This window comes from Musca autumnalis, unplaced genomic scaffold (assembly GCF_047663935.1).
Source record: "Musca autumnalis isolate F117 unplaced genomic scaffold, ASM4766393v1 scaffold_3, whole genome shotgun sequence".
Lineage (NCBI taxonomy): Eukaryota > Metazoa > Arthropoda > Insecta > Diptera > Muscidae > Musca > Musca autumnalis.
The window spans coordinates 50,121,258-50,134,650 of NW_027411866.1; the positions used below are offsets into that span (position 1 = coordinate 50,121,258).

Below are 13,393 nucleotides of genomic sequence, written 5' to 3' on the forward strand. Positions count from 1 at the left end.
TTCAAGAAATTTCATATTTTTATGAAATTTCATATTTTAAGACACCTACACGACACAATTATTGCAAATATTTATAATCGCCATGTGTTTGCTTAATAAAAGCATACAAAATGTACTGTAAAATATGTCATTAGTAGACTTCGGATTTTGCATATTCTTATATGATACAAAAACCTGCAAGAATCTAACATGTTTTAAACCGATAAAAAATTTTCCTTTATGTTATCGAACAAAACAAAAAAAGTAGTAATAATTAGTAGATTTTTGCAGTTCTGGAATAGACGATATGTATTGAAACACGAGAAAAAGAGTCATGGTTGATTCTATTAATGCAGCACAGCAAGAAAACAAATCAATTTCAAAAGAATTTTTGGCAATAATTATTAAAATATATTGGAAAATAACCATAATATATACAATCTTTACAACTTTTATTCATTTTCGTAATATATCCTTCGACGACTAATATTCTATTGAAAATGTGTTAGTCTCCTCAACGACACGACAACGATCACACAAACGTACATACATACATATATGCCAAATTATTGCAATGCTATTCCATTTTCCGAAATGCCTTTTCTTGAATAGGATCGTTATTTTTGAACGTAGAAGCTTGAAATTTTGCAAGGGCATGTGTTTTAGTTTTAGATTCAATCAAAAACGTATTTTATTTATTTATTTATTTTTTTTTTGAGATACGTCTTCGGAAATTTATGGTGATGATATGTAATAACGCAAAAATATTTAATAATCGAGAAAAATATCAGAATTTATCTTTTTGAATTTTTTTTAAAAATATGCAAAATACGTGTTCTAGCGATCATTAGGTATAAGTAAAACTAGCGATATACTCGTTAAAGTTCCTATTACTTTATACACAAATACATGTTTGCCTACTAATTAAAAAAATGCGTACACTAATTCGCACATACTGAAGAAAATGTGCTTATTAGAACAACATCACACATCGTTGACTCCGTTCACTTGAAAAATCCATAAATCAATGCACGGTTGTTGAATTAAGTGAGTTGTGCTTTTGCTAATCTAATTCAAAAACCGCGAATTCAATGCAAATAGGCATTTTGTATTACAAAACAAAATTACAGCCCCCAAAAGTATGCTATAATAATCTGGTATAACTAATTTCGAATTTCGAAATTTCAGCTCCCACGTTTTGTTGTTCCCACGTCGTTGAGAATATGGAAAACATGGGAATGGGAAATTTCGCTCCCATGGGAAACAGTTCCCATGGGAATCGGAGAGTGGAAGTTCGGAGCAGGGTGGTTTCTTTTCAGCTTTGCTTAAATAGCGTTTTTAAAAAATCGGGCATAGGGGAGGTTTCCCGCCCTACCGAAATTCAACAAAATATATAGCAAAGGTTTCGGAAAAGGGTGGTTCGGAGCAGGATGGTTCGGATGGTGGAAGTTCGAAGCAGGGTGAATCGGAGGGTTGAACTTCTGTGCAGGGTGGTTCGGAACAGAGTGGTTCGGAAGGTGGAAGTTCGGAACAGAGTGGTTCGGATGGTGGAAGTTCGGAGCGGGGTGATTCGGATGGTGGAAGTTCAGAGCAGGGTTGTTCGGAGGGTGGAAGTTCGGAGCGGAGTGGTTCGGAGGGTGAAAGTCCTCCCTATACATTCTCAGAAAATTTCAGGAAAATCGGTTCGGTAGTTTTGGATATACAACTTATTTAAAAGGTGGGCTTGCTAAAGTAGGTTTTATAACAAAGTAGGGTATGGGGGAGGTATACCGCCCCCTCAAAAAATATGTAGCATATTTCACCACACATTCCCTGAAATTTTCAAGAAAATCGGTTCAGCCGTTTTTGAGTCTATACGGAACATACAAACAACACACATTGCCACTACATTCATCCAAACCAAACCTAGATCAACTTCGAAAATTGACTATATTGGTCAACATCTTCGGTGTGACGCAAGGGATGAAAGACACCAAGGAACGGTCCTGACCGGCTTTAACCAGGATTTATCTTGCTCCCTATCTCATCACAAGTGGACACTGACCTCCCCGTGGTGTCACCTGGCGTAGCTGCCTTTAACTCCCGTTAAAGGTAGTGAGATAAAATGTGCCGCGCGTTCACCCATAAGAACGCTATGAAAAAAAAACGAAAGAAAAGAATAACAATCTTGGCGCGATGCGAGGGCTAGACGTCGTAGCTCTCTCATTCAACTTCCTGTAGTGTTGAACTGGGAGGCTGTGATCGACCAAAGGTTATCCACTCATTCTCAGATACCAACTTAGTGCACTGAAAGTCAAAGTGTATCCTCGGATTGAGTGACATATATTTGGTAGCGATCTCCTACCAAAGTAATTGAGAGATCCCCTAACACCGGGGTGTTATGCGACCTCGTGCCTATCGGTGTTCCAAGATTTGCAGTTAGGGTACCAACTGTATTCGTACGGAGCCTCGCTTGATACCTGGGCACCTCAGCGAGTAGTCAGTGCCCCAGTCATGGTAGTGGAGGGCTATGCCATGGCTGTACTCAGTTCCCCCATTACCGTCAACTTCTTATGGATAATTCGAATTTTAAAAAACAAAACCACAACAACAATCCCAAACCATCTCCATTACCGACCCTTGCTTCGAACCCGGACAATGCCGCACCTCGTGCGAACACCCAACCCCTGGGCGGGGACGTCAACGAACCGACTTTGGACAATGTCAGTGACGCAATTAATAAGCAGAGCAGGGAATTGCTCGAACTCCTGAGGGACAGTGAGAGTCTCCGACTGGGAGAGTTGGGAGGATGATGAGATGGATATCACAATTATCCCATCTCAATCATCCACCGCTACTCTCTCTCGTGCTTTGGAGAGCTCCAACCTAACGGTCGAGGCTCCCTCTCCTTCAGGGGCTGAACTGTCGGTCGGTTCCGACAAACCAACCCTAAACAGGCAAGACGCCGTGGTTGAGGATGCTGTGGAGGAGGATACTTCAAAGGCCTCCCCCATGTCTCCCTCCACCGGAGCCAATAAATCTCGGCAGAAGAAGGACAGGTATAATTACAGGAGAGCCATCTACTACTGTCGTAGATTTATTGGCAAAGACCCATCCGAGGTGACCCCGTCGGAATCTAGGGAAATTGGCCTGAAGATCAGATTTGTGAGGCGTTTCGAAAAGAAATACCCTCACTTTGAAAAGATCTCCCTGCCAATTGACCAGGTCCCGATTCCTGTGGTGGCTGCAGTTTCCAGCTCTGCGGCTGGGAAAAAGGCAACCTCCATGGGAAAAAACCCAAAACCAGTGCTGCCAATCTGCTCCAATCCCCTGCGAGCGTCTGTGACGACCGCTGCAGGATTGGACAGGTCGACTCCACTGGCCCCGAAGACGAGGGAGCGTAAGGGAAACACTGGTGTGATCCCTTCCGTTCCTAAGTTGGTGCAGGGACAGTTACAGCCACCAGCAAGACAGTTGCCAAAGGTATCGCCTATGCCGACCGTCTTGCCAGTGTCTGCCACTGTATCTGCCGGGGTAAAGAAGGGTGTAGATCCAGTAGGAGCGACGACCTTACAGTTGACTGGACAACAGACAACTGTAAAGCCATCGATACCTACTGGAGCTCATTCTTCAGATGTGAGGAGAGGTGCTGGCAGTGGGAGTGGCCATGGGGTTGTAGCGGATGATGGACCATCGACCTCAAAACAGAGCGGATACTCGAAGATATCTGCGCAGGAATGCGTCAAGAGGGTCAGATCTTCTGAGGATCCGCATCCTGTAGCTAAGAGGGTGGTGGATCGTCGACCGAGCAACCACATGGGACCGCTCTCACAAGGGACGACCGGTCAGGGGAAGTCTGAAGGGGCTCAACCTGGGAAGGCTAGCAAAGCCGACCCAGGCATGTCATACCCACGGACTTCCAAGGACAAGACCCCGTTGCCAGTTAACCGGGAAGGCGTGATCGCCCCGGAGAATCTCCGGGTGGCGATAATTGACAAGGCTGATCTGGATGGGAGGATCAGCGATTCGCACTGGATTGCAGTGGAACGCCTGTTGAGAGAGGCCATCACCTCTGATGAGGTTGACGCCAGCAAGATCGGCTTCGGCAGAGCAGTCATCCAAAGGGGAATCAGAATTCTCTACTGCCAGGACGAGGAGTCGAGAGACTTCCTTGTCCAGCTAGTAGGGGATTCTGGTAACCTCTGGGAAGGCTGTAAACTAGCTGCTGTCCCTGTGGAGGAGATTCCCAGGAGGATTGTGGCCACTACGTGGGTGCCGCCTCCTAACTCTGACGCAGGGGGAGTTGTTAAGATGCTGCGGAAGCAAAACAGGGGTCTGTCGGTAGACGGCTGGAGGCTTTTGAAGCGCTTCAGAGAGAGAGACGGCATGGTGATGCGTTTCACCATAGACAGTGAGAGTGCTGAATACATCAGAGACTGTGGGGGAGTGCTGTACTTCGGGTCCGGTGGACTTCGGTTCAGGTTCTCGGGGTCACAGTAAGGTTGTTCAGCAGCACGGTCTCAAGGTGTTGCAGATTAATCTGCACCACTGTAAGGCCGCAGCTGCTGAACTCCTTCTCTCCCTCACAGACTCTGCTGTGGATATTGCTTTGGTCCAGGAACCCTATTTGTATAAAAATAGGGTTTCTGGGCTAAACAATAAGCACTTTTCACTATTCCACGCGAATAATGGAGATAAAGTAAGAACTTGCATTGTAGCTAGAAAAAGTTTAAATCTTATTCAACTCTACAATTACAGTGATGGTGATACGACTGTGGTGAGACTGGATGAGGTTACCGGTAGGGCTTTAGTCTTGGCCTCAGTCTATATGCCGTATGAGGCACCCGACCCACCTAGCGAATTGGTGCGCAAACTTGTGGAGGAGACGGCGGGCAGCTGCAGATTGGTGATGGGCTGTGATGCAAATGCTCACCACTTTCACTGGGGAAGCAGAGACACCAATACGAGGGGTGAGTCCACATTCGATTTTATTTTAGTTAATAATCTGAGAGTATGCAACAGGGGTGACACCGCCACCTTTCATAATAGGGTAAGAGAGGAGGTCTTAGACATCACTCTTACAAATATGGAGGATACTTCCATAATGGACTGGAGAGTATCGAATGAGTGTTCTTTTTCGGATCACAGGGCGATACACTTTCGAGTGCATTTTGGAGGTAAAAGGCAACTACCTCATAGGAATCCAAGGAGAACAAGCTGGGAAATCTTCAACTCCCTTGTTTCCTCGAGGTTGTGCGAGTTCTCCGAACCACGTACAACGGAGGAAATAGATGGCCAAGTTGAAGATCTCACGCGTGTCCTCCTGTGTTGCTATGAGAAGTCCTGCCCATTAACTTATCCTGGTAGGAGAACACAACCAGTTTGGTGGAATAAGGAGCTGGCTAAGCTTAGGAAAAGTTGTAGGAAAGCATATAATAAAGCTAACAGAACAAAGTCTGATACCGACTGGAATCTCTATAAAGAGAGTTTCAATCGGTATAAGAGTGAAATCAGGAAAGCTAAAAGGGACTCGTGGAAAAGCTTTAGTGAGTCGATAGAAGGGGTTAATGCAGCGGCGAGATTCCGTAAGGTGATCTCGAAGGATCCAAAACCCTTCGGGAGCATCAAACGGGATGACGGTACCTGGACTAACTCCGCTCTGGAGACTCTAGATCTGCTGACAGGAACACACTTCCCTGGGAGTGAGGATGCCAGCTCGAGTGCACTGGGTGTGTATGAAAGCAGGAACCGCACGCCCGAGGCGGTGGCTCTTGTCAACAGATTTATAAGCTATCCCAAAATCTCATGGGCGATAAGTACTTTTCAGCCATATAAGTCTCCTGGACCTGATGGTGTCATTCCAGCGATGCTTCAGAATGCACCGGCTGTGCTGATAACCATCCTTCAGAATATTTTTAAGGCATGTTTACTACTATCGCACATTCCGGCACTATGGAAAGAGGTGACAGTGACCTATATTCCCAAAGCTGGGAAACCAAGTCACTCGCTGCCTAAAGACTATAGGCCGATTAGTCTTTCCTCTTAAAGACTTTGGAAAGATTGTTAGACTTAGAAATTAGAACTTTCTTCAGCAGTGACCTCATAAGCAACTCTCAACATGCTTATATTAAAGGTAAATCAACAGAAACAGCGCTACACTGTGTCGTAGGTTGTATAGAGAAGAATATGGGGGATTCGAACTTCACTTTGGCTGCCTTTCTGGACATAGAGGGTGCCTTTAATAACGTGAAGCTCGAATCCATTCATCTCGCTCTAGAATCACTGGGTGTCCCCTCTATCTTGATAGATTGGATTGACAGTATGCTTAGAAGCAGACTGATCAATTCTAATATTGGGGAGAGCTCTATTAGGAGATCTGTCACCAGGGGCACACCTCAAGGGGGAGTCTTATCCCCCTTGCTCTGGCTACTGGTGATAAATGGGATACTCTTGGAATTCGACAATTTAGGAACAAAGGTAGTTGCTTATGCGGATGATGTGGTAATCCTGATTAGTGGGAAATTCTTAACCACATTATCTGATTTAATGCAAAGGGCACTTGCTAAACTCTCACGCTGGGCTCACAACAATGGACTGGGTGTGAATCCGGCTAAGACAGAGCTGGTGCTCTTTACTAGGAAAAGAAAGATCAGCGAGTTCGTACCACCAACACTAGATGGAGTGCAGTTGAATCTCTCTACGGAGGCGAAATACCTGGGTGTGATTCTTGACCATCAACTTAGATGGAAAAGGAACACAGAGGAGCGCACCAAAAGGGGTCTAATTGCACTCTATTCTTGTAAGAACTCGATAGGTAAGAGTTGGGGTCTGAGACCAAATGTCGTACATTGGTTGTTCTCGACAGTGGTATGCCCCATTTTGACCTAGGGGTCTTGTTTGGTGGCAGGCCCTGAATAGTAAGTCAAATTTGTCTAGACTAGCTAGTGTGCAAAGATCAGCCTCAGTTCTTATTACGGGGGCAATGAAGAGCACCCCTCAAGCAGCACTGAGTGCAATACTGAACATCCACTCTCTGGATGTTTCTGTTCAGTATCTAGCATCCCGTAGTGCCTTGAGGCTCAAGGAGCTTAATCTATGGCGTACTTCAGGGTCTGGACATGCTAGCATTTTACATCTTAGCAGTCAGATCGGACTATGTGGCGGTGGGTCTGTAACAGACTACATCTCGCCTTCGCTGGACTTTGACGCAGCGGAGGTCTATATCCCTGACAGAAGTGAATGGGAGCATGGCAGGCCACTACCCGATAGCCTCTCCATCTTTACTGATGGCTCTAAGATGGTCGAAGGTACTGGTGCGGGGGTGTACTGCAATGAGCTAAACATTAAACGCTCTTACAAGCTTAATACGAATTGCAGTGTCTTTCAAGCGGAGGTCTTCGCAGTAATGAAGGCCTTAGAATTAATAGTAGGACTGATGGACGAAACAGGTAGGGCAGTCACAATCTATGTAGATAGTCAGGCCGCCCTTAAGGCGCTAAGGTCTTATACTATTAAATCTAGGATTGTTCAAAACTGTAGGTCCTTGTTAAAAACTTGTAATTCACGTGTTAGGCTATGCTGGGTACCAGGGCACTGCAATGTTGAGGGAAACGAGATTGTTGACGAATTAGCAAGACGTGGCTCCCAGTCCTCTAACCTTATGGTAGAGGACTACGTCAAACCCCCGCTTTGCTATTTTCTCGGCAAGCTTAGCCAGTTCTACGCAGAGAAAACCGAAAGGATATGGCAGGACGTACCTGGTTGTAAGGTATCAAAGTCTATCTGGCCGGCTATCTCGAGGCGTAGGACTGCGTCACTTCTCTCACTATGCAAGTCGGAGATCAGGATCGCCACAGGAGTCATAACTGGCCACTGCGGCATTAGATCTATGACGTGCAAGTGGGATGGCAACAGCATTGAGTACTGTAGGCTATGTGAGGATGAGGAGGAAACGGAGACAATTGAGCACCTTTTATGTAAATGTCCTAGACTAATTGTCAAAAGGCATTTACTTTTTGGTGTACACGTGATTGAATCTCTTTCCTACTTTTCCTCTGTCGACCCAAAAATCTTGGTAGCGTACTGCAAGAGCCTTAAGTGGCTCTGGGGCAGGACAGTGCGGACTTAATCTGCATCCGTATGTAGCATGTAGTATACCTATATTTACATATTTACTTATATCTATATTTTCCTTACTTTCATTTACTCTTCTCCTACTCTTGATTATTACTAATTACTGTATTTTCTTTTCCCTCCTCTCATCTATTCTGTACATTTCCATTTTCTCCCTCTCCTTCCTATCCAAACCTCCTACATAACCAACCATATCCCAAACACATAGCATTGGAACTCTCACATCATCATCTTTGGCATCACCATTACAAACACCCTAACCAGCAAAAATCATCATCTCCATTATGCACGCAATCACCATATATTCAACACAATAACCTGATTCACCTAACTACATCACAACAACAACACCAGCAATCACCAATAACAACAATAGTCTGGATGATCACAATGGACCTCAAGGTCTCCGAGTGGAGTGGCTGTCAGTATGGCAGTCACGCATCCTGAACCTAACCTAACCTAACCTAAAACAAATCTCTCTAAAGTTGACGACTCCCGCAAACGTTTTAAGGACCATGATCTGCGAATCTGCACCTGGAATGTTCGCACTCTTTATATAGAAGGTGCAGTTTACGCATTGGCGGATGTACTTTAAAAGTACAAGGCCGACATTACTGCTATGCAGGAGATACGATAGAATGGGAAAGTGGTCACAACAACACCTAAGCGAAACATCTGACAATGGTATGGGGCTGATAGGCTTTGCAGCTGCAAAAAACATGGTGGATAGCAGTACCAGATTTAAGCATCTCGATATTCATAAGGGCACCTGGCTGTCTCCAGACCAAAGAACAAGAAATCAATTTGATCACGTTGTGATAGATGGAAGACATGCATCAAGCGTGTTTGATGTACGATCGTTCCGAGGTGCAAACATAGACTCGGACCACTTCCTTGTTGCAGCAAAGGTACGTACCAGATTAAACGTAGCAAACAAAGTGCGAACAGACACAACACGGAAGTTGGACATCTGTAAGCTGCAATCACAACAGATAGCCAGAGCATATTCCACTCAACTGGACCAATTGCTTAATCAAAGCACTCCTCGTCCCGATAACATATCAGGACAATGGCAAAACATTGCCCACTCCATGCAAACAGCCGCAAAATCAGTACTTGGATACGAGACCTCCAAGGAATCCATGGTATGACCAGGAGTGTCGTGCTGCTACCGAAGAGAAAAATGCGGCATATAGGGCTACTTTACAATCCGTCACAACGCGTAGCGCACGAGAGAGTTATCGGGAGAAAAGTAGGGAGAAGAAACGTCTTTCCGCAGGAAAAAGAGAGAGATGGAAAAGCGGGAGTGTGAACAAATCGAGATGTACAGGAGACAGAATGAAGTCCGAAAATTCTACCAAAGAGTGAAACATCAAACTGATGGCTTTGGCACTAGCACATCCTCCTGTAGAGACCAGCAAGGTAATTTGGTAACTGATACATATTGGGTGCTAAGGATATGTAAAGAGCAGTTTTCCAAACTGTTGGTATCCAATAGTAGCGAAGTCGACGAAGATGCCACAGATCCAGCAATTTATACGCAGCAATAAACCGGCTAAAGGATAATAAGGCAGCAGGAGCTGATGGCCTACCGGCCGAGCTATTTAAAACCGGAGGCGACACGCTGATAAGGTGCATGCATCAGCTAGTTAGCTCCATATGGCAGGAATAACGCGTACCCGATTGGAACCTGAGCATCCTGTGTCCCGTCCATAAGAAAAGAGATAAGACTTTATGCTCCAACTGTAGGGGCATAAGTCTTCTCCCTATCGCCTACAAGTGTCAGGGATATTGTGCGAACGACTAAAGCCCATGGTCAACGAAATAATCGGACCTTACCAATGCTGCTTTAGACCTGGCAAGTCCATTATCGACCAGATATTTACCGTGCGGCAAATCCAGGAGAAGACCTCTGGAGGTAAACGGCGAGATGACCAAGTTGATGGTATCGACGCGCAAAACTGTTGAAGTTGGTTCCTATAATTTTGAGGTAGTAAAAGACTTCGTATACCTCGGCACCGCCTTTAACACAACAAACGACATCGGTTATGAAATAAAAAGAAGAATTATATTGGTCAACGGATGCTACTTTGGCTTAAGTAAGCACTTTAAAAACAAAGCCACAACTCGTCAAACAAAAATAGCGCTGATATATGGTTCCGAAGCCTGCGTACTTGCGCAAGCAGATTTGAGAGAAAAATTCTTCGAAAGATCTACGGACCCATCTGCGTTAACGGTGAATATCGACGTCGCATGAACCACGAGCTGTATCAGCTATACAACGACATCAGTATAGATAAACGTATCGAGATGCAGCGATTGCGTTGGCTAGGCTATATCATAAGAATGAGCGATGATGAACCCGCTTAAAAGGCGTATAAATTCGGGCCGCATGGCGGTGCACGCAGAATTGGCAGGCCAAAGAATAGATGGCGCAAACAAGTGAATGAAGAGATGACACTAGCCATCAATGTTATGTGTGGTGAAATTTTCCATCCTTATACAGTCGCTAATGTGTGCAATAGGTGCCACCGTGCTGCAATGGTATGCACGCCCGCCGTGCACGCTGAAGGTCGTGGGGATGTTTGTGGAACAATTATTATAATGTGTGCAATATTGGGGATTTTCCTTACCCATTTACTAAGTCTTGATTTCGGTACATATGACATTAATAGGTAGTGTAAACTACATCTAAGGAGTAATTGTCATGACCAAGCTTGGCCCATCATAATACTCAGAACAAGTTTGAAGGTGAAATATTTTTCCATTCTTTCGGCTACCACCTCCACTAAAGTTTAACTCTTTTGCCCTTATATACCTTTAAAGGTCATTTCGCAGATAGTGTTTAAATTTTTACGACAGGTAATCTTAGTAATACTGCTATAATTTTTTCGTTTTTTCTCAATGTTTATTTAGACGTATTGCTTTAAATGTGTTAATTAAAATATCAAATCTGAATACTCTACTGCTGACCAACGACACCCACAGTTGTTTCATCATTTGCACGATGTGTCCTCATGTGCTGCCTAACGCCAATTCTATTTTTGAACATTTTTCCACACAACGGACATTGGTGATTACGTCCCTCGGCATGTGTTGATTCATGGGCAACAAGGTTATTCCTACTTTTAAAAGCCTTTCCGCATACGCAACAGAAATGGTTTCGTGTATTATTGTGTACAGCGATGTGGTCATCTAACTCTCTTCTTTTATAAAATCCTTTTGAACAAATTTCACAAACAAATTTGTACCGTTTGTCATGGCGTTTTTTGTGGGCCGATAATTCTCCAACTTGTCTAAATGAAGCGCTACACACATCACAGGAATATGGTTTTAAGCCGGTATGACTGCGCATATGATCTCGCAACTCGGGTGGTCTTATAAATCGTTTTCCACATTCCTTGCAGACGAAGCGCAAATCGTTCATATGACGTCTAGCATGAGCTATATACGGTTCGACTTTTTCATATTGTTTATTACATATGGAACATTGTAACGGATCGTCACGATGATGAAGTTCACAGATGTGTGCCTTCAACTATAATGGACTTTTTTTCTTGACTCCACAGAAGGAGCAAAAGAACGGTTCAACGTGACCATTTAAAAATTTTAAATGTTCATAGTACAGGAGATTAGGCGTTTCTTTCTTTCCAGTACTGTTGTGGATTATAATCTTCTCCTTGGTAAAGTGATCATGCATGCCCTTTAAGTATTGTTGCAAGGTGTTTTCTCTAATTTTCAAGCCCATTTTACTGTGTATGATTTGTGACATTTTTGCATAAGCTTCCTGGCGTTTATTCAAACAAACATATTCTACCAAACTGGTATTCCACAATTGTGGAAATTGCTTGTATATGCTAATGATTTGTAGAATTTGTTCTCTACTTAAATGTTTCCGTTGAGTATCACAATTGAGTTGTATAGAATGTTGTAGATGAGGTTTCAAAAAGGCAAGTGCACCAAAATACCAATCGGGTACACTTTTATTTGCTACTGCTGCAGCTTCTTGCTCGGGAGTTTTGAAAAGTGTCATTTTGCTTTTGTATTCCGTTCGTATAGTTTCAATTATATGTGCAATTAAATTTGTGTCCAATTCTACATCAAGAAGACATTTAATTTCCTTTGTCATATTCTGTAGATAAATGAGGGAATCTTCATTGTTTAATTTATGGGGAAATTGTTTGTGATCCCATAGATGTGCTTCTTTATGGTATGCTGCCATAAAAGCTCTAAAATGTTTCTCCGATTGAAGAAATTTCTTAATAATTGTTTTATATCGTGAGTTTAGTCCACCGCCAATCGACTGCAAAAGTAAAAAGAAAATGTTATATTCAATAATGTCTTTTGGCATTGCGATAATTTTTGACTTAATTACCTCAACGGACATACTATTAGTGTCTTTTTGGCTGAGTGAAGTGGTAGTTGTTTCACCTTCCAAAGGGTCCTGTAACAATCGAAGAAAGTGTGAGTTTTATTGTGTTCAATACTAGAACGACTGGCGTTTGTTATATGTATACCTAGTAAGAATGTCTGAAAGAAGTCAAAATGACTTCATGCCGAAAAAAATTGATGTGACGTACAAAAATTATGACGACTAGATCTCAAGAATAAAATTGGGGAAAAGTTCTTTGTTTCAATACAAAGAACTAAGAAAACTGATGAGTCTAAGTAGCGTTGGACGAAACTAGTCTTCTCTGTCATTCCCTAAAGTATTTCATGGAAATCGGTTCAGTAGTTTTGAAGATACATACATATAACATATTTTAAAAAGTAATCGTGGTAGAAGTACCTAGTTTAACCCCCAGTTTTTGTAAAAATTTTTATTCTTCTCACACGAATTGTCAAATTTTGTAGAACGATTTACTCGCTTTAGCGCAAATGTAGAGCGCTGATTTTTTAATGAGGAATCCTTAATGATATATGGAACGGGTATCCGAAAAATTAGATGTGTATGTCATCTGGGGGCTGAGCTATGAATGCCTAAATTATTACGAATATAGACGAACGAACAAAAATAAGTTACAAAAACTGGGGGTAATTCGTACATTTTATTTGAAATTACAAATAAAATGATTCGAATATCAAATAAAATAATTCGAATTGGAAATGGAATAATTCTAATTTCAAATAAAATAATTCGAATTACAAATGGAATAATTCGAATAACAAATGAAATAATACGAATTACAAATAGAATAAGTTGAATTACAAATGTAATTTTAAAATAAAAAAATTCCAATTACATCTGAAAAAGGTGTAGTAATGAAAAATATTTACGTTTCTGGTTTAGTAAGTGGATGTA

At 42.8% G+C, this 13,393-nt stretch overlaps 1 protein-coding gene across 1 annotated transcript; it reads right to left on the minus strand.

The window, feature by feature from the left end:
* Window positions 1-11,499: 11,499 nt before the first annotated feature.
* On the minus strand, window positions 11,500-12,717 carry LOC141398517 (uncharacterized). Its single transcript, XM_073975840.1, has 3 exons — window positions 12,609-12,717; window positions 12,467-12,535; window positions 11,500-12,394 (listed from the first exon to the last, which is right to left on the minus strand). The coding sequence occupies exons 2-3, from the start codon at window positions 12,476-12,478 to the stop codon at window positions 11,630-11,632; spliced, it is 777 nt and encodes a 258-aa protein (XP_073831941.1). The 5' UTR covers window positions 12,479-12,535; window positions 12,609-12,717; the 3' UTR covers window positions 11,500-11,629.
* Between the last annotated feature and the right edge of the window lie 676 nt (window positions 12,718-13,393).